This window comes from Pygocentrus nattereri, chromosome 24, assembly GCF_015220715.1.
Source record: "Pygocentrus nattereri isolate fPygNat1 chromosome 24, fPygNat1.pri, whole genome shotgun sequence".
NCBI classification, from domain to species: domain Eukaryota; kingdom Metazoa; phylum Chordata; class Actinopteri; order Characiformes; family Serrasalmidae; genus Pygocentrus; species Pygocentrus nattereri.
In genome coordinates, this window is record NC_051234.1 from 11,291,710 (window position 1) to 11,310,283 (window position 18,574).

Genomic DNA, 18,574 nt, shown 5'->3' on the forward strand with positions numbered 1-18,574 from the left:
AGTAAGACTTTATATTATGCGCTCATACCCCAAAAGTGGGAGAAGAGAGATAAACATCTAATGAACATACTGTTGGTGGCAGCTAAGAAGGCTCTCACTAGGAAGCAGCTGTCACAGGAGTGTCCAACTTTAAAGGTGTGGATGGATATTATAAAGGACATATATGACATGGAGAAGATAACATATGTAGAACCATATATAGAACCATGAACAATCATGATTAAATGATTTTTAGAATCATGAAATGGTTCTTCAGAGTGATGGAAAATGTGCATGATAGTGCTATAGACAGTTCTTTGTAGAACCCTTTGAAATGGGTTCTATATAACACCCAAAAAGGTTCTTCTACTGTTACAAGCTTGACACCATAACAATTGAAGTACCCTTTTGGGTGCTACTTACAGCACATTCTCCATCAGTCTGAAGAACCATTTCACCAAGCAAAGTTCTTTGAGCATTTACGGTTCTATATAGAGCCATTTTCTGTACTAAAAAACCCTTGAAGCACGATTTTTGTTGAAAAGAACCCTTGAAGCACAATTTTCTTGAAGCACCATCACACTTATTGAGAGTATAGTGTATGTATGAGTGTGCGTGTGCATGTATGTATATATATTTTATATATATTACATAAACTTAATAAAGATGGTGCTTCAAGGGTTCTTTAGTACAGAATACGGTGGGTGGGTGTGCACACACACACACTATATATATATATACATACACATATACACATACATATACACAGGCCACTTTATTAGGTACACCTAGTAAAAGGTTGGATTCCCTTTTCCCTTCAGAACTTCCTTAATTCTTCGTGGCATACTTCGTTGGAAACTTTCCTCAGAGATTTTGGTCCATACTGACATGATAACATCAGTTGCTGCAGATTTGTCAGATGCACATCTATGATGCAAATCTCCCATTCCACCACATCCCAAAGGTGCTCTATTGGATTGAGATCTGGTGACAGTGGAGGCCATAGGACTACAGTGAACTCATTGTCACGTTCAAGAAACCAGTTTGAGATGATGAGCTTTGTGACATAGTGCATTATCCTGCTGGAAGTAGCCATCAGAAGATGGGTACACTGTGGCCATAAAGGGATGGACATGGTCAGCAACAATACTCAGGTAGACTGTGGCATTTAAACGATGCTCGATTGGTACTAAGGGGCCCAAAGTGTGCCAAGAAAATACCCCCCACACCATTACACCACCACCAGCCTGAACCGTTGATACAACGCAGGATGGATCCATGCTTACATGTTGTTTAAGCCAAATTCTGACCCTACCATGTGTGGTCTTCTGCTACTGTAGCCCATCTTCTTCAAGGTTCGACGTGTTGTGCGTTCAGAGACGGTATTCTGCATTCCTTGGTTGTAACAATGGTTATTTGAGTTACTGTTGCCTTTCTATCATCTCAAACCAGTCTGCCCATTCTCCTCTGACCTCTCACATCAACAAGGCATTTTCATCCACACAGCCACCACTCACTGGATATTTTCTCTTTTTGAGACCGTTCTCTGTAAACCCTAGAGATGATTGTGAGTAAAAATCCCAGTAGATCAGCAGTTTCTGAAATACTCAGACCAGCCCGTCTGGCACCAACAACCACGCCACGTTCAAAGTCACTTAAAACCCCTTTCTTCCCCATTCTGATGCTCGGTCTGCACTTCAGCACGTTGTCTTGACCACCTCTACATGCCTAAATGCATTGAGTTGCGGCCATGTGATTGGTTGATTAGCTATTTGCGTAAACAAGCAATTGAATGTGTACCTAATAAATTGGCCGGAGTGTGTGTATATATATATATACACACACACACACACACACACACACGTATGTTAGGACTGCATGACCCTCCACATGGAGGTTTTCCAAAGACTCCAAACAGAGTGGTATGACAAAAAAAACATGGAGCACAAGAGACCAAAGTAACCCACAAATGTGAGAATTTTCTGTGTTAAAAAATTATGAAAAGCATCATATTATCTCAGTTTAATGTCGTTTCAGTGCAATTTGGTCGTTTTCTTCATAACAAGCACAAAATATTGCTAATAGCATGCTAATGTTTCGGCACCTAGTTGGCTAACTTTCCTGTTCCACCTTAAATAGTCCAGCAATTCTGATGCCTGAAGAACCAGAATGTAACTGCTGCACCATTTAAGGTGGAACAGGAACATTTGAACAAGAATTTGGTGATTATCAGCTTCATATGGAAGAACTAGGGGTAGATGATAATAAATAATCGCCCCGCTCTTTGAAGATCATATGATTCCCTAAATGTAACTAAAGCCCAGCAGAGAGGAGCTGAACTTCACCCTCCTCTGCTGTCACTGCAGACTGGCAGGGTCGCCCACAGAGCAGCACTAGTAGCTGTTAATGAAGTAATGCTCTATTTTATTTGAGGGTCCCATTTCAGAGGGAAGATTTCAACCACTACCCTGTAACTCAGATCCAAGGGGCAACACTCTGAAACAAGGGGTATGGGTAAAAAGAAGAAAAGAGACTGGACCTTAACATTAGCTGGAAGTAGCATGACCTGGTTTGTACAGTGCTAAGTGCGCTCTACCAGCTTCCATTCATTGTTAGCGATGCTAGCCTGTGAAGAAAGAGACTTCCTCACATCTCTCTCCTCACCTTTACTTCCTCTCTCTCTCTCTGAGCGTCCACTGCTCTCCATTTCCTCCTGGCCGCCCACGCGCTGGTTGGTATTTGTGTTATCAAGTGCACTGTGTCTCGCAGTCTGACTCAAAAGTGGAGGAGGAAGAAGAGGAGGAAGGGTTATTCATGAGGGTCTGCTTGAAGTGTCTCTTTCTCTCTCTCTCTCAGATGAACAGCGTTCATCGCTACAGCTCTGACACCCACCAACAGCACAAAGTTCCTTCATCAGTGATCACTTCCTGCTTCTGAATAAGACCCTGTTTACACCTGGTCACTTCATGTGTGAGTAACAGGATTATATGAGGAGGCCACAGAAAAAAATGTGTAAACACATTAAAAATAAATATTAACCTGATCACTCAAACCACTTCAGGTGGAGGACTGAGACACGACCCAAAACCCCAGAACAGCTGAAACCTCTCCCAGTGTGAAACTCCTCCCAGTACAACCAAAAGTCCTCTCAGTGCAGCTAAAACTTCTCACAGTACAACCGACACCCCTCCCAGTACAACCAAAATATCTCCCAATACAATTGAAACCCCTCCCAGTACAACCAAAATATCTCCCAATACAATCAAAACCCCTCCCAGTACAACTAAAACTTCTCCAGGTACACCTGAAACCCCTCCCAGTACAACGACACTCCTCTCTGTATAACTGAAACTCCTCACAGCACAAATGAAACTCCCCTAAGTAAACTGAAACTCCACCCAGTCTAATCAAAACTACTCCCAAAGCAGTGAATCACTGGTCACATGATCTGTGAGGAAGCTAATCATGGAGCTGGAGACAAAACCAAATGCTAGCAAAATGGACCGACATCCTTAGCCCATCACAGAAAGAGGCTGAACGGATAAACAGTTGGTAACTGGTTGCTGCCTAACGAGCTGATTTGCATATTCCATCCCACACAACAGTCGGATTTCAGTCCAATTAACTGGAAATGTGTAAATGCATTAAAATCTTATCAGGACACAATCCAGATACTGGACACATGAAGTGACCAGGTGTGAACACGGAAACTGTAGAACAGACTCTTTTTATATCTCGCTTAACTCACAGTACCTACATTTAGAGTCAGTCACTGCGTTGTGTACTTGAGTGATCAACATATGATTCACAGGCTAAGGAGAATGTTCAGCAGCTTCAGTTGTTTCAGCCTTGCTAGCCAGTAAAAAGGTGTTTTCAGCCGTGAGCCGCAGTTTCTCATTGGGTTAACTGTGATTTTTAGTGCTCGGTAAAACTTCACAACCTCACAACAGCAGCTTCGGAAGAACACGCCTGTGGGCGGAGCCTGAACAGGCTAGTTTCTCCGCCGACCTCTCCGAATCTCCCAGTGTGAACTTTAAGACCCGCGGCGGCTGCTGAGTCAGACCCACACTATTAATAAAGGCCATCTGGATCGCCGTCTCAAACAGTGACACTAGTAAATTGAGAACTCAGGACATTAAAAATAAAAATACCGTTTAAAAATAATCCGAACCATATGAAGCACAGCCTCAGCAACAGGCAAAACTCAGACAAGCACAGGCCTCTCGTGAACACCGGGGCCTTTAGCGCTGGCGGCTACGACGACTGGAAATAAACCTGGATTAACGCTGTAGATAAGGAAAATGTCACTAAAACAGCTCGATGGCTGTGTCTTCATGCTCACCAGAGCTTTAAGAATACATTGGAGGTTGTAATCTAGTCATAACCGTGGCCGCATCTATAACATGACTATAATGCAAAACACAATAAAAGCATAAAATCAATTTAAACATCTTAGGAACTACACCAACAGGCCATTTTTCTGGCTGCTGTCGTTTATTACCAAGTCCCCATTATTGCTTATACTTCCGCTTTCTATACAACGAGCATCTTCAGCACCTTTACTGCATTAGCATGCAGCTAAATTTTCATGCTAAACTTAACCTCATTTAGCGCTTCCTGTGTGTTGCATGCCATTTGTCTTGCATTTTGTCTTGTCGAGGTTTTGTTCAGATAGCAGCGATACACTCACACACTGTGTTTAAGTGACAAAGAACCAGATTTTTGATCACAGATCCCCACAAATCTTACACATTGCAACTTTAAAACTGGTCTCTTTACACGAACACTACTAAAGATAATATGATGACAGCTGTAAGCGTTGACACTGGCAGGTGGTGGTCCAAAAATCATCATGTCTGACACCGGCTCAGAATGGAGACCTGATTAATATTTATTGCCTATATGACTAATCATTAACAGGCTCATATTCAGGATGAGTAAGCAGATGTCAGCTGTATACGATGCTGTTTTAAACACTAGGCAGGAGGACAAAGCGCTGAGCCTAATGACATTCATTTTATATCGCTATATTCACGTTAATGTACATAATATTTATTTATGCTTTAACTGGATCCCCATATTTTGGTGCATCGATTACTAATACTATCGATAGTATAAGCTCTAGATCCAAACTCAAACAACTCAAGTTCTCTCTAGATCAGCATTACAGAGAAATATAAATAACATTTATTTCTGTAGTTGCAATAGAGCAAAGATAAAAATGCAGATATTGCAGTAATATCAAATATCAGATGGAAATGTCAGTCAAATCGATATCATCACGCATCCCTAAAATTAACCCTCAAAACCGTAGCTGGGTTTCTACACCAACGTTTCACAAATATTTAAGCACATTTGTGAATTTTCTGCAGAAGAAAAGGCAAATAATGTGCGTTTCCATCCACTTCAGTTACCCATAGAAACTTTAGATGATGTAGGCTGCCACGATCAGCAGCACCAAAACGGGCAAATGGAGAGATTTAACAGTTTCTGCTCCTGTAGAATCATTTTTATGGCTGTTTGTCGAATTTTTATGATTGTTTACAGCTCAGAGACGCCGAGCAGGACGAGCAACGGCACCACCTAATGAGGACAAAACTCTCTGTGCCCCCCTTCCCTCACCCCTCCCTTTCCAAGTGTGTAGTAGAACCTACCATGGCCATCAGGTTTTCTGTCGTTGTCGTTCCTGATTTGTATAATCAGCTGTAAATATGAATCGTGCTCTCGTTACCTTAGAATGACTCTTTCATATCTACACAGTGAGGGGCTCCTCTTCATCAGAGGCTGCCATGTTGTGCCGCCATGTTTCTACAGTAGCCCAGAATCTCTGTGCCCCCTCAACAACGTCCGCCTCACACCTGGAAACGTAAACGCACCAGACAGTTCTGGAGCACAGAATCGAGTTCTGAATCAGGAATTTTAGAATACTGATAACAACCGGTGAAAAGCTCTATACTGCATTCAGCCCGTCTGCAGAAATCTCAGAATCACGGCTTGATAAGTCGTTGTTTGTTCGAAAAATTCTTTTCCATCACCTTTTTTTGCATTACAGAATTAGTGATATGCTAATGTTTCCACCTTGTCCAGCATGCAAACCCTTTTTGTGATATTTGGGTGTTTTGTTTTTTTTCCAGGCTTTTTCTATTCAGTGCATTTTCAAAATTCCCAAAATTGGTGGATGGAAAACCTGCTGGCATATCGAACAATCTTGATCAACATCATCAACATGCCACTCACTCCCTTCCATCTTTTTTGGGAATCATAAACAAGACTTATAACAGCTTATAAGAATGTTTTAGGGGTATCAGAGTTTAAGGTGGCTGGTGCCATGAATGTAATTTTATCGCCTTTAATTTTAGTTAAAGACAAGCTGTATAACGGTTTATCAGAGGCTGTTCACATTTTTGTTTTGTTTATAACTCATCTGCACTTAAGGCTAATTTGCTGCATTTAACGTTAAAATAATTTTTTTATTTTTATGAGCCAAATCAATGAAGTATATAATAACAAAACATTATCAACTATAATATTGAAAATCAACTCAAATTTTGACCTCACACTCAAATATCATATCAAACCTGAAAACATGCACCGTTACACCTCTACTATCACACTTTCCTTGAAAAAGGGGAAAGAGAGAAAGACAACGAAGTGAGAAGGTAAATGTTTAATGTGTTTTCTGTGACAGAGCTGGGGTGGGTCAGGGATGGGGTGGGTGGTCTCAGTGTTAGTGATGGGCTCAGCAGGGGCCATTTTTTTAAGTGTTTCACAAAAACAATAACATGTTTTTTGTTCTAGTCGGAATCTTCCACAACATCCGGAGGACAGGCGAGAGCGACCAATCAGAGCGAGTGATGTGTGTCATGATCTTCCCTAGAAGCGCCTGGTGCTGAATTTCACCCATTAAGCTACCAAAACATCAGCTCACTTTAACCCCCTATGGCTAAATTCACCCTTAAAACCCCAGTGGATTCTAGGGCTGCACATCATACTGACTTAATTGTTATTGTGATACTGGTCCTCACAGGAGGCTCAAATATGCAAATGAGCCCTCTAACCAATCACTGCTCCAGATGAGTTTCTGTAGGCGCATCAATAAATGACAGGAATGCGAGGAAGTCAACATCACAAACTCAACCCAGTGACGATATATGGCCAATATATCAGTAAATCAATACATCGGTCTGGATACAATCCAGAGCCAGACTTGAAAAGCCCCACTTTTACTCAAAGCTCTTACTAGGACTGAGTAATATGACAATATATATTATTATATAATATTTATTTATCATGATGATGATAATATATGTCAAAATATAATACAACATGCTCTTCTAATCATATGGTGTGTATTGTCACTGCTTATAGACGATGACCAACTGCAGGTTTCAGTATAAAGAGAGCAAAATTAATCTAGTTTAACTGGATTTAGTGCCATATGCTGAACAAAAGTCAGTGTTCACAGTTTTTGATAGCATTTATTGAAACGTGAATATCATGACGTATTGTCTATCGTGAAAATGTCTTGAAGTATTGATATTGTGTTTTATGCAAATTCAAAAAAAATTTGCAATAAATAAATAAATAAATAAACTTACTACTCAAAAAACAGCAACTGGGTCAGCTTTCAAGCCAAACCAGTGCACCTCAGACATCTACAACCTGTGTCTGAGTTACAGCAGCAGGGCTAACATGACTGTTCTTCACCTTCAGACTTTCGACTGAGGACCTGGACATCAAAGGCAGCGAGAGAGTGAGGGGGTGGGAGGGTGATCAAAGTTCGGTGATTGTGATGAGTTGTTTGCATGTTGTATTACACACACACACACACACACACACACACACACACACACACACACACACACACACACACACACACACACACACACACACACACACACACACACACACACACACATCGGTCCGAACTCCAGAAACTGCACACCGGGTCAGATTCTCTGTCCTGACAGGATCCTCAGCTTTCAGCTTCAGCAGCTCCTCTACACAACACAGGGCATGGCTGTGTTCCAATCCTCAGCAAAATCCCCCCATCCCACCCCCCCACCAGGGCTGCATTACACACTGTTTATTAATCGTTACTGTAAAGTCAGGCTTTACAGTAACTGATTGAGATGAAAGCTGAAATATTCTCTACTGTACTGGCTACAAAAAAGGGATGTACTAGAGCAGAGCTCCGATTCCAAACCCAGATGCTGTCCTACGTGGACCTGGACCTACAACCTATAATCGGAGAAGAAAGGGAGTCAGGCAGAAGTCATTTCACATGTTGTGCTCCAAAAAGAGAAAACTGACAATAAATGTTGAAATATGACTGAATTGTACTTTATTTGGTTTGATATTCAGTTGTTGACTGTATAAGATGTTGATATACCTACTTGGCTACTTCAGTAAACAGTCTATAGCACTGAATCATGGTGAAGTTAGACATCATGATGTTCTGGACCTTTGCTTGAAGATATTTTCTCTAACTGAACCTTATTGAATTTTATTAAAGACCCCTGTTCTAGAATATGACGCATGGAGTGATACTGTATGCACTCTACAGCTGCGAGCTGTCATACATAACAGAAAGGGAGGAGCAAGCAGAGGGCGCCGCAATCTGACAGCCATTATTTTTATGCCATGAAACTGGCATTCTGTCCATATTGTCAGCTCCACATCCACAATATGCACCCAAATTCTGAACCAGCGCTCAACGGTGGGCTGAAAAATTTAAAGCTTTCATATCAAAATCACAATTTAACAAAGGAAACAAAGCGTCATTTTCAAATCGTAAGAGCTGCTATTTTCCAACGTTTCAGCCTACGTTACCAAAAAATGTCATCTTAAGTTTCAAATAGGAAAATTAAACCTCAATGTGTTGTGACATCACAACCATGACTAATAAATAAATAAACAAACAAACTATAAAAAACTAACTGGTAGGCTGGTGCTCTACAATCAGAGTCAGTTCTCGAGCTAGAGAAATTGAACAATCTGGTCAAACAAGCCTGAAGCTTCACTCATAAAAAAAATGACGAAAATTTAAATTATAGACAAATTCAAAAGCAACAAAAACTCCAGTCCCATAACTTTACACACTTTTAAAACAGTGCTTCAAGTGTTCTTCAGTAAAGACAGTGCTTCTATATAGAGCCATGAACACTCAAAGAACCCTTTGCATGATTGCAGGGTTCTTTGCATCATGAAAAGTTTCTTTGGATTTATGGAAAACATGCTACAGACCCAAAAGCTTGACACCTTTTCAAAAAGACTCTATATGGAACCATCTACAGCATATTGTCCATCAATCTGAAGAACGTTTTCATGGTACAAAGAACTCTATAATCATGCAGAGGGTTCTTTGAATGTTCAAAGTTCTATATAGAACCATTTTCTTTCGTAAAGAACCCTTGAAGCACCATTTTAAAGAATGTAGGACTTGATATGAAAGTACAATCCCTCACAGTTACAGACTAAAATCTAAACATTTATTTTTGAGGATTAAAATTTAAATGATTTTTACAGTTTATAAAGATGGTGAGAAAATTAAGGGTTAATACTGAAGGTAAATGTGCAGACAAACAAACAGATATTCCCTATTTAAATCCCCCAAAATCTGCTCTACTGTACTTTGAAAGTCCATAGTAAAGGTACAGCAGGGACTGTCCTGAGGGGAAGCGCCCAGGGAAAGTATGTGAAAGAACTTCATTTCCCTGAATCGGGAATGGCAGCACACCCAACCCCCCCACTACTTTGGACCCTGACCGGCTGGCATGGCGACAGGCGTCATGTTTAAGACACCACTTCACAATAAAGTGGAACCCGAAACCAGAGAGCTTGTGCTCCGGAGCCCTTGGAGCTTTCACGGATCCCGTTGGTCACTTGCTGCAGCAGCTATCTTTAAGACAGTTAGTCATACCTCTGAACTCCGGTCAGCGCAGACAGCGCTGGACACGGGCTGGACGACAGAAATAGACAACAGGATAGAAGTCAGTTGGATACACAGATATAAATAACCAAAAACAATAAGTAATGAATAGAAGTCACTTCAGATCGCCAGGTTCATCCCTCGCGCCGCTGAAAACCTCTACAAAATAAACGATTATTACGGCTTCACAGCTCTTAGAAGGACAAACAGCTAAAGTTCCACATCGTAGAGGAGGTGTAAACTCAGAACTATGTGCTGCTGATGGACCTTAAATGAAGATAAATCCATAAAGCAGAGTTAGAACGGGGCAGTGTGACAATATTTACCGTTATCGTGATAAACTACACCACAACAGGTGTTTTGTGGATATGTCAGGTCTTAAAAACACTTCACGACTGCCTGTCTTACCAAAAAAAAAAAAAAAGAGCCTAAATAGTCTTAACTGGATTTGGTGCAGCACAGTGTGTACAATGTCAAATAATAACCAAATTCACAGTTTTTAATATTATTTTTAAAATGTTAAACTACTTTGTCCGTTCTTGCATCACTTGTATCATATTGGCCAGCGAAAAATAACTTTTACATATCTTAATGCTCAAAACCCTGAAGCAAACTGAAAAAAACAAAAACAATAATTCATATTGTTACAACTACATCATGACTATATGGGAGAAGAAATAATCAGTTACTGAATGTTGAGATTTTACTCCAATAAACATTTTGGGCCGTGTCTATTGTTACGCTTACCGTTAAATGACAGCAGTGTGTCACTCTAGACTCTCAGATTCGGTCTAAAGTTCTAGAACTTGCTCATAAACCCTTTAATCTCGTTTGTTCCATCAAAGACAAATAAACAACACTGGTGAGAATAGTGCGTCATTCAAGAGACGTCATAAAGGAGGAGGAGATGGTCGCCGGTTGTTATATGAAGGGGAAAGCTCATAATACTCAACATGGCGGCTGTTTACAGAGAAAGCCCCGCCAGCTTGCTGGTCACCTGTGAAGGGGGCGCACAGCTCGTCCCAGTAGAACCCAAAAAACTGTTGAGGTTTTTAGTCAGCTTTCATCACAAACTTCAAATTTGCTTTTGAAACTGTAATTTAACCATCAGTTTGGAGTATTTTGGTCTCTCCCTGTTCAGAAAGAGGAATCTGGTCTTAAATAGCTGGAAATAACTAGGTTCTTTAGTAAGGAAAATGGTTCTACATAGAACCATGAACACTCAAAAAACCCTTTGCACGACTGAAGGGTTCTATGAATCATAAAGGGTTCTTCAGATTTATGGAGAATGTGCTTTAGATGGTTTCTTTTTTGAAAAAGGGTTCCATTTAACACCAAAACAGGTTCTTTTCTTTGACATTACAACAAGAGAACCCTTGTCAAAAAGAAAAAGCATTCTCCATCAGTCTGAAAATCTCATTCATGATGCAAAGAACCCTTTGTCACCATTGTCTTTACAAGAGGACGATCTCTTTTTAAGTTTTTTTTTTTTTTTTTAGTTTAAATGCTCTGGAATTTGCTGATAAGCCTTCTGATCTGCTTGTTGCATCATAACCAGGTCTCCACATTTCAAACCACTGTTGCACCACAAAGCCTTGTTGTGAACATCCCAATCACGTGCCAATCATCTACAGATCAATGCTTCTTTAGAAAGAGTTCAAAGCCAACCACCGTGGGGTCAAACTCACCTACAAGCAAGCAACTCTGACCAAAACGTATGAACAGTAGGCCAGTGGTGAGGACGCCACCAGTGGACTAGCAGGGACTGGTAGCCGGTTGAGATGGAGATCCAGCTTCTACGGAGTGCATAGATTGTACACTGTATAAGTGCACTGTATAAGTGTATTGTATAAGTGCATGGTTGTGCACTTATAAGATTATCAAGATTATTTCTAGATATTACTTACTATTTGGGTCATTTAAAAATGGTAAAATGGTCTCACTGTACTTGCAGATAATTTAGCTGGTTTCACGTGAATTTCTTACAACAAGCACAATTATCTTCCTATATTGTGAAATACTTCTACCTGATTTTAAAAAATGTTTAGAAATAAGTTAAATAATCTCAAAATAAGCCTACAGCAATCTCAATCGGACAATTAAATTCCTATATTAAAGATTATTTTACTTTACGAGATGCCATTTTTTGCAATAAACTGTAGTTTCCCTGAGGTGAGGACGGCATTGGATGGACTAGCAGGGAAGGCTGACTGGTAGTCAGTTGAGATGGAGATCCAGCTTCTACAGAGTGCACAGAACATTCATTTAACATTTTTAACTGTGGAACCCTCGGTGGTTCCAAAACGCACTTCGTCATATTCTTTACTTCATAACTTTCATATTTCATAAACTTCATTCAAAAGGTGGATGTCATATGAGGCTGTAACTGTCTTCTTTCCAGTCAAATAGATGGGTGATAGTTTTAAACCCTTATAATAAAAGAAGCTGAACTCACAATGACTATTGAAAGTCGACCCATTTTTCCACAAATGTGAGCTAAAAACTAGATCTCAAATGATCTCTTCAGTGATCTGCTCTGCGAAAATTATTTTAATAAAAAAATACAAAGAGCTTCGAAGATTTGTGGCTTTTAGTAGTAAACTGTAAACATATGCCAACATGTTTATGATCATAAAACACATTTTCTGTTAATTTGAGGGGAGCTTTTACCAAAAAAAAAAAAAAACGTACATTTATTTCATGCAGTTACTGAATAATTTGACTTATGATTTGGCCATGAAATTCATATGGAAAAACCAAAGTATACCCATGAGCATAAGCGGTTAACTGAACAACCACTCCAAGCAAGGCTGTTACTGATGATGGGAAAATCTCCCAACTTTGCAGAAGGGAAACATTCCTTATCATCAATATTAACAAACTGTGAATCATTTCTGCTGATGTAGAAATGTTCACAGGGCATTTCAAATAAACAATTTAAAAAGAAAGAAGTAAATTAGTAGAGGTGGTTTTTGTATGGCTTCGTTCACACAGCAGGTAAATGTTTTCTCACCAAATCTGATTTTTTGTTTGTTTGCCTGTTCACAGTATCTTTTAAATGTGATCTGTATGCGACAGTCTGAACAGACCAGCTCCTTAACTGACCCACATGCACAAAAGAACAGAGCTTTACGCTGCTTCACGCAGCACATCCAGAGGTAAACAATCACGACTGCCAACGAACGCCAGTCACTCCCAGAGGATCAGCTTCATCTTCACCGGCATCACAGGACCCATAATGAAGCTCCGCTGGGCCCATCAATCAGAATATGTTCGAGCCGTAAAAAGGGCGAGGTCACTTCTTTAGTTTGTGTGCTCGGATTCTTTAAACTTTGCTTTCAGACTTTTAACTGTTATTTGACGCTACAGCTTTGTTCTCCTACAGCTGCCTTCGGCCAGTTCTTTAGGAATCTCTTCAAACACGGAGCGGTCGCGATAAGTCTCTTCTAATTTTTGTACAGAAACATCAGCCCAAATGTTTCTAAGTCTCAGCAGCGTGAAATTTTAACAAATGTGGAGCTGGATTGACGTGAATTCCGTTCATGTGTCGGATCGGATATGTATCGGATTTCAGTACCACATATGAAAGCGTCTCAAATCGGAACTGAAAATGTCAGATTCAGTGTGTTTATCTGTTCACACTGACACACATCTGAGTCACATATGAAGATAAAGATCAGACTTGGGCCTCTTTTACCTGCTGAATGAACAAAGCCCAAGAGGGATGAAATGCAGTTTGGTTGGTTTCTTCTTCTGTGTTCCCACTGGAGCTGCTGGTGTCATTTCAGCATTAAATAGGTCATTTGGGTGGGGGGTGGGGGGGCATGGACCCGTGCACCATCTCTCTCTACAGTCTGAAGGCCTGAACTCTGAACCTATAGCCTAAAAATACATATTAAACCTTTGCACTGATTCCAAAGGAAGTGCAAATGATGCAGATTGTTTGTTTGGAAACTTTGGTGAAATGGGCCAATTAAGCAATTATATCTTAACTGCATTAGTGAGCTTAACACCTCATGGGTAATTGAGTAGGTTAATTCGGACAATGAGAATTGAAAGGAGATAACCAGATAAACAGATAACCAGCAAACAATAAACAGAGGATCAGACAATTAATCCATCTTCCACCGTGAGAAAATGCCTCATCAGCAACACACTGACACATTAAACTTCTCTGAGGTCTCGACTCTTCTGGACCATCAATTACAAGCAAAAACCAAGACTTCTTCACAACCAAATCACAACCACAAACATCAAACATCCATCTGAACCCAGTCTGGGTGGATCTCCAGTTCAGCTGATTGGTTTCCACCAGTTTCATTGCAAAAAATGTGTGTAACGTTCTGCACTTATTATATGACTATTAGTTTATTTCTCGATATTATTTAATTGTTTTGGGTCATTTAAAAATGTTAAAACATTCTCACTGTACTGGCAGATAATTCTGCTCATTTCTTACAACAAGCACAATTATCGTCCAATATTGTGAGAATTTTACTTGATTAAATAACTTTAAAAAAAATTTAAATGTTTGGAAAAAGTTAAATTATCTTAAAATAAGCTTACAGACATCTCAACAGGACAAATATTGGATTTATTTCATGTATTTAAGATCATTTTACTTGATAAGACACCATTTTGTGCAGTGAACTGTAGTTTTTGTAGTAAAGTTGAACTGTGAAAAAAGGTTGTAAAGAATCATTTAATCATTAAAAGTTTCTTGGAGTGTTCAGGGTTCTACACAGAACCATTTACTAAAGAACCCATTTTTTGAGTCTTCGTGGTTCTATATAGAACCATTTTCTTTACTGAGGAATCCTTGAACCTTGCAGAAATGTTGCAAAACACCCTTTAATCATTAAAGGGTTCTCTCAGTGTTCTCAGTTCTACAGAGAATGAAACCATTCTTGAGATGGATAGAGTGTGTTGTATGGTTCTTTATAGCACCAAAAAGGTTGAATTAAAGCTTGACATCATAACCACAGCAGAACCCTTTCCACAAAGCTTCTACACAGAACCATATGCAACACAATCTCCATAATTTTGCCATCTTTTTAAAGACTCTACTGTTTAAATGAACCATTAAAACATAAAAGCAGCGCTGGCAATTAAGATGAATGGACACCAATTAACATCATGCAAATGCCTCCATTCTACCATGTCTGGTGGAACCAACTCTTTAAAATCACTCGGGGGGCGGGGGGATCACATCGCCACCCGCAGCTTCGCCCAACCAGCCAACTCCAGAAGTGGGTTAGCGGTTTTCTCATCTCAATACAGAACGCGCAGTTCGGAGTTCTGCTCCAGCATTCCCAGCAACAGGGCCATCATCAGCTTGAGCTCACAGCGCAGTGCGCATCCACACGCTTGCATCCCAACACACAGATCCTATACAAACATCCCAGCCCACCTCTGCAGCAGCACACCAGCGTTCTCACGATTGTTTGAAGGAGCCAAAGCTGAAACAATGGCGGGAAAAGGAACCTGAGCCTACAGGGGGGTCTCTAAAGTGTTTGAAAGAATTGACCAATCCACATCCGGCGCACAGGAACGCACCCTGGGGCACAAAACCCACAACCCTGTTAAACTATCCTACCAGAAAAACCTCAAAATGTATAAAAACAAACAAACAAAAAACAATGGTTTATTCGAATACTGACCACATTTCTCTCAGAAAGATAAACCCAATGAGCTCTTGTAACCCAATTCGTGTGCTTTCCCCATAAATTGGAAACATTGTCAATATGATAAACAAATTTAAGAGTTGGCAGGAGTTGAGAGGCTGAACCGGGTCTTCCCAGGATTCCCCGCTTATGCCTAGTTACGTCATCGCTACTCTGCATTTTTCTCTCACTGTGCAATATTTACAAAAGAAACAAGACCAACCATCATCTCTCAAAATGAGAAAACAAACAATCAAAGCAGTCTAAAACCTCAACAAGCTCCTGAGAACATTCCCATTTGCAAAGAACACAAGATGATAGTTTGGACCTCCTTCACCACAGCACGTGCCACAGGTGTTCCAAACAGTCAGAGTTAGGCCAACTTTGGTCCCACCAATTACGGAGGCTACAACTCCCACCGTGACCATGAAATCCCCATATAATTGGGCACAACATACATCCATTACATGATGGATGGAAGAACAGAGGTTATACTAACTTCTCGACGGCTTCCGGAGCAGGTGAGACTGGTAGCGGTTCTGATCCGGGTTGCCGATCCACGATTCGGTCGACAGGTTGGCGACCATTCTGTTAGAAGGCTGTGGCTTCTCCTCCACGGATGAAGTGATCACCATCGGAAATGCTTTAGTGTCGAGCCACGATCTTCAAAAGAATTACATCAATCGAGTTTGTTGGGGGGAGGGGACGGGAAAAAAGTTCAAAAAAACACTTTGGAAAAAGTTGTTGACATCAAGTACAAAATAATCCTTCCCACATGCTTCAATCGTGAATCTTCAACACAGCCGGGTACATCCAGTGGAGATCAAACGCAAGTGTGAGCCATATATGTGTGTGTATATATATGTATATATATGTGTATATATATACATATATATACATACATATATATATATACATACATACACATATGTGTGTGTGTGTGTGTGTGTGTATATATATAATATGGATTTAAACTCAAGTCAACCACAAAAATATCTCTCGATCGCTAGTGAAATCCTGAAGTGACGAGACCGATGAACGAAAAAAGGCACCATTAAGTTACTTCCAACACTGTTGTTTGACTATGTTCTTGCTATTCCCTTTATTACTGTAAATCTAAGGCAATGGATTGGGTTTCAGGCAACGATGCTCAGTTTAAGCATAAAAAATAGAATATACATATTCAAACTACGGATCTGCAATATATATATATATATATACACATATATATATATATATATATATATATATATCTGTATTATATATATACTCTGTTACATATATATAGATCTCTGTTTCTATGGGGATGAAGTTATTTGGTTACTAAAGTTTGCTCTGCTAGTTTCATTGTCCTCCGTTGCTGAGAAGATTCCATCCAGTTGAAGGAAAATAATTGGATGACGCGACTACGCAAGAGCCAGTCCGGACGATTCAGCAGCCGGAGCTAAAGCCAGGGGTGTGCTGGTGGGCCAAGGAGGGTGGTGGTGGTGGGGGGGTTTGGGGGGTCTTCAGTTCCAACACCATCTACCCCATCACTGTCTCTAAAAATAGCGAGGGCTTCTTGGGTTCCGTCTGCGTATCCTACAGCGAAGCCGTCAGTGAAAAGGACAGGTGCAGGGCGACTACTCTGTTGCCTTGTTTTGTTGTTTTTTTTTTAATCCTGGTGTGGCAGGTGAAAAACTTTTATTTACTTTTTCTTTTACCCCCCTCCTCCTCCTCCTCGTCGACGAGCTACCAAAGTCAGCAGATGTGAGGGAGGAGGAGGAGAAATGCTGTGGTCGGGTCAAAAGGTGCTCAAAATCACAGATGTGATCAACAACAACGACAACAAGCCAAGTGAGAGATGCATCCGAAGGAACGCCGGACGATCTGCATGCACGCACAACGACAAAGCGGAAAGTGCTGAAGTGCGAATCCTGTCACAGGCACGGAAACGTCCTACTGTTTTAATGGAGGGGAAAGATCTTGCCAAGGTCCTTTCCAAGGGGTCTAGGATGGGGAGGTTGTGGTTTGGACCCCAGAAAAAGGGCTCAAATTGAACTTCTCAATCACTTGGTGGTGCTTAAATAAACCAGAACACCACAAAAACTTCAGTGGGGGTGGGGGGTCCAGGGTCCGGAGCAGTGCCAAGTGTATAGACTCCGAGTCAACTTAGATCAATCCGAAGAACCGGTTTGTTGTCAAGCTCACTTCCATCCCGAGCTGCTGCTGCTACTCCCTCATATTATTTCCGAGCCTTTCTCCAGCTCTTCCCCAGCTTTACGGCCTGCAACTGACTCAAAAAAGCCAAGCGACCGCCTCCTCGTCTTCGAAATGTAGTTAATCTCGTTTTTTCGTCCACACCAGGCAGCTCTGCCGTTGTTGTTGCCCGCTGTCTCGCTTCTCCGCCCGGCACCAACTCCACACCCTGCGATACGGACTGTACCATCAGCGGAGAAACGCGGAGGGAGAGTGGACTGCTCCATCAGCGAGGAGAAGGAGGGGGGCGGAGCGGAGAATCAGTCGCTCGGTTGACGCAGCTTTAGTGTTTGAGCACACAAAAGTATAAATCTTACCCTGAGAAAGCTTTAATATCTATCAGACGACATATTTTGGCAAGTTTATATCATTAAAAACACGATCCTGGATCTCAACTCGCTGCCACTTCAGCAGCTCCTCAGCCTTCCCTTGCTGCAGATAGGTCATACAGGCATCTCTGCTTTAATTTTAAATCAAACATAACTATCATTTTCATTCTAACTAATTCAGTCCTTGGGATGTACAGAGTGATTCGGAGTGGTTTGGTGTGAAATGGTTCACTTGTTGAGATTTCTTTACAGTGATGGTCATCAGAACCAGGCCAGGTCCTTCAACACAAATATAGCCATTTTTATTTACTACCCAAAACCAACAGTGAACCTACACGAGTCTTCTGAGTATGTATTTATAATGTTGATGATGATGGTCATAAATCTGGAGAAAAAAAATTCTTATGTACTATTTGGCCTCACCGCACCCTGCA

At 40.8% G+C, this 18,574-nt stretch overlaps 1 protein-coding gene across 3 annotated transcripts in view; it reads right to left on the reverse strand.

The window, feature by feature from the left end:
- dyrk1b (dual-specificity tyrosine-(Y)-phosphorylation regulated kinase 1B) overlaps positions 1-18,574 on the reverse strand; it is a 76,747-nt gene that overhangs the window by 23,947 nt on the left and 34,226 nt on the right. Inside the window, exon 1 of one of the 3 annotated variants that reach the window (XM_017714454.2) lies at positions 16,073-16,785. The exons of 1 other annotated variant lie outside the window; for it this stretch is intronic. In XM_017714454.2, the coding sequence (XP_017569943.1) occupies positions 16,073-16,208 (136 nt within the window). In that variant the 5' untranslated portion in view covers positions 16,209-16,785. Of the gene's footprint in view, positions 1-16,072; positions 16,786-18,574 lie in introns of those variants that run through there. One more of the 3 variants, XM_017714453.2, reaches the window with a different exon arrangement.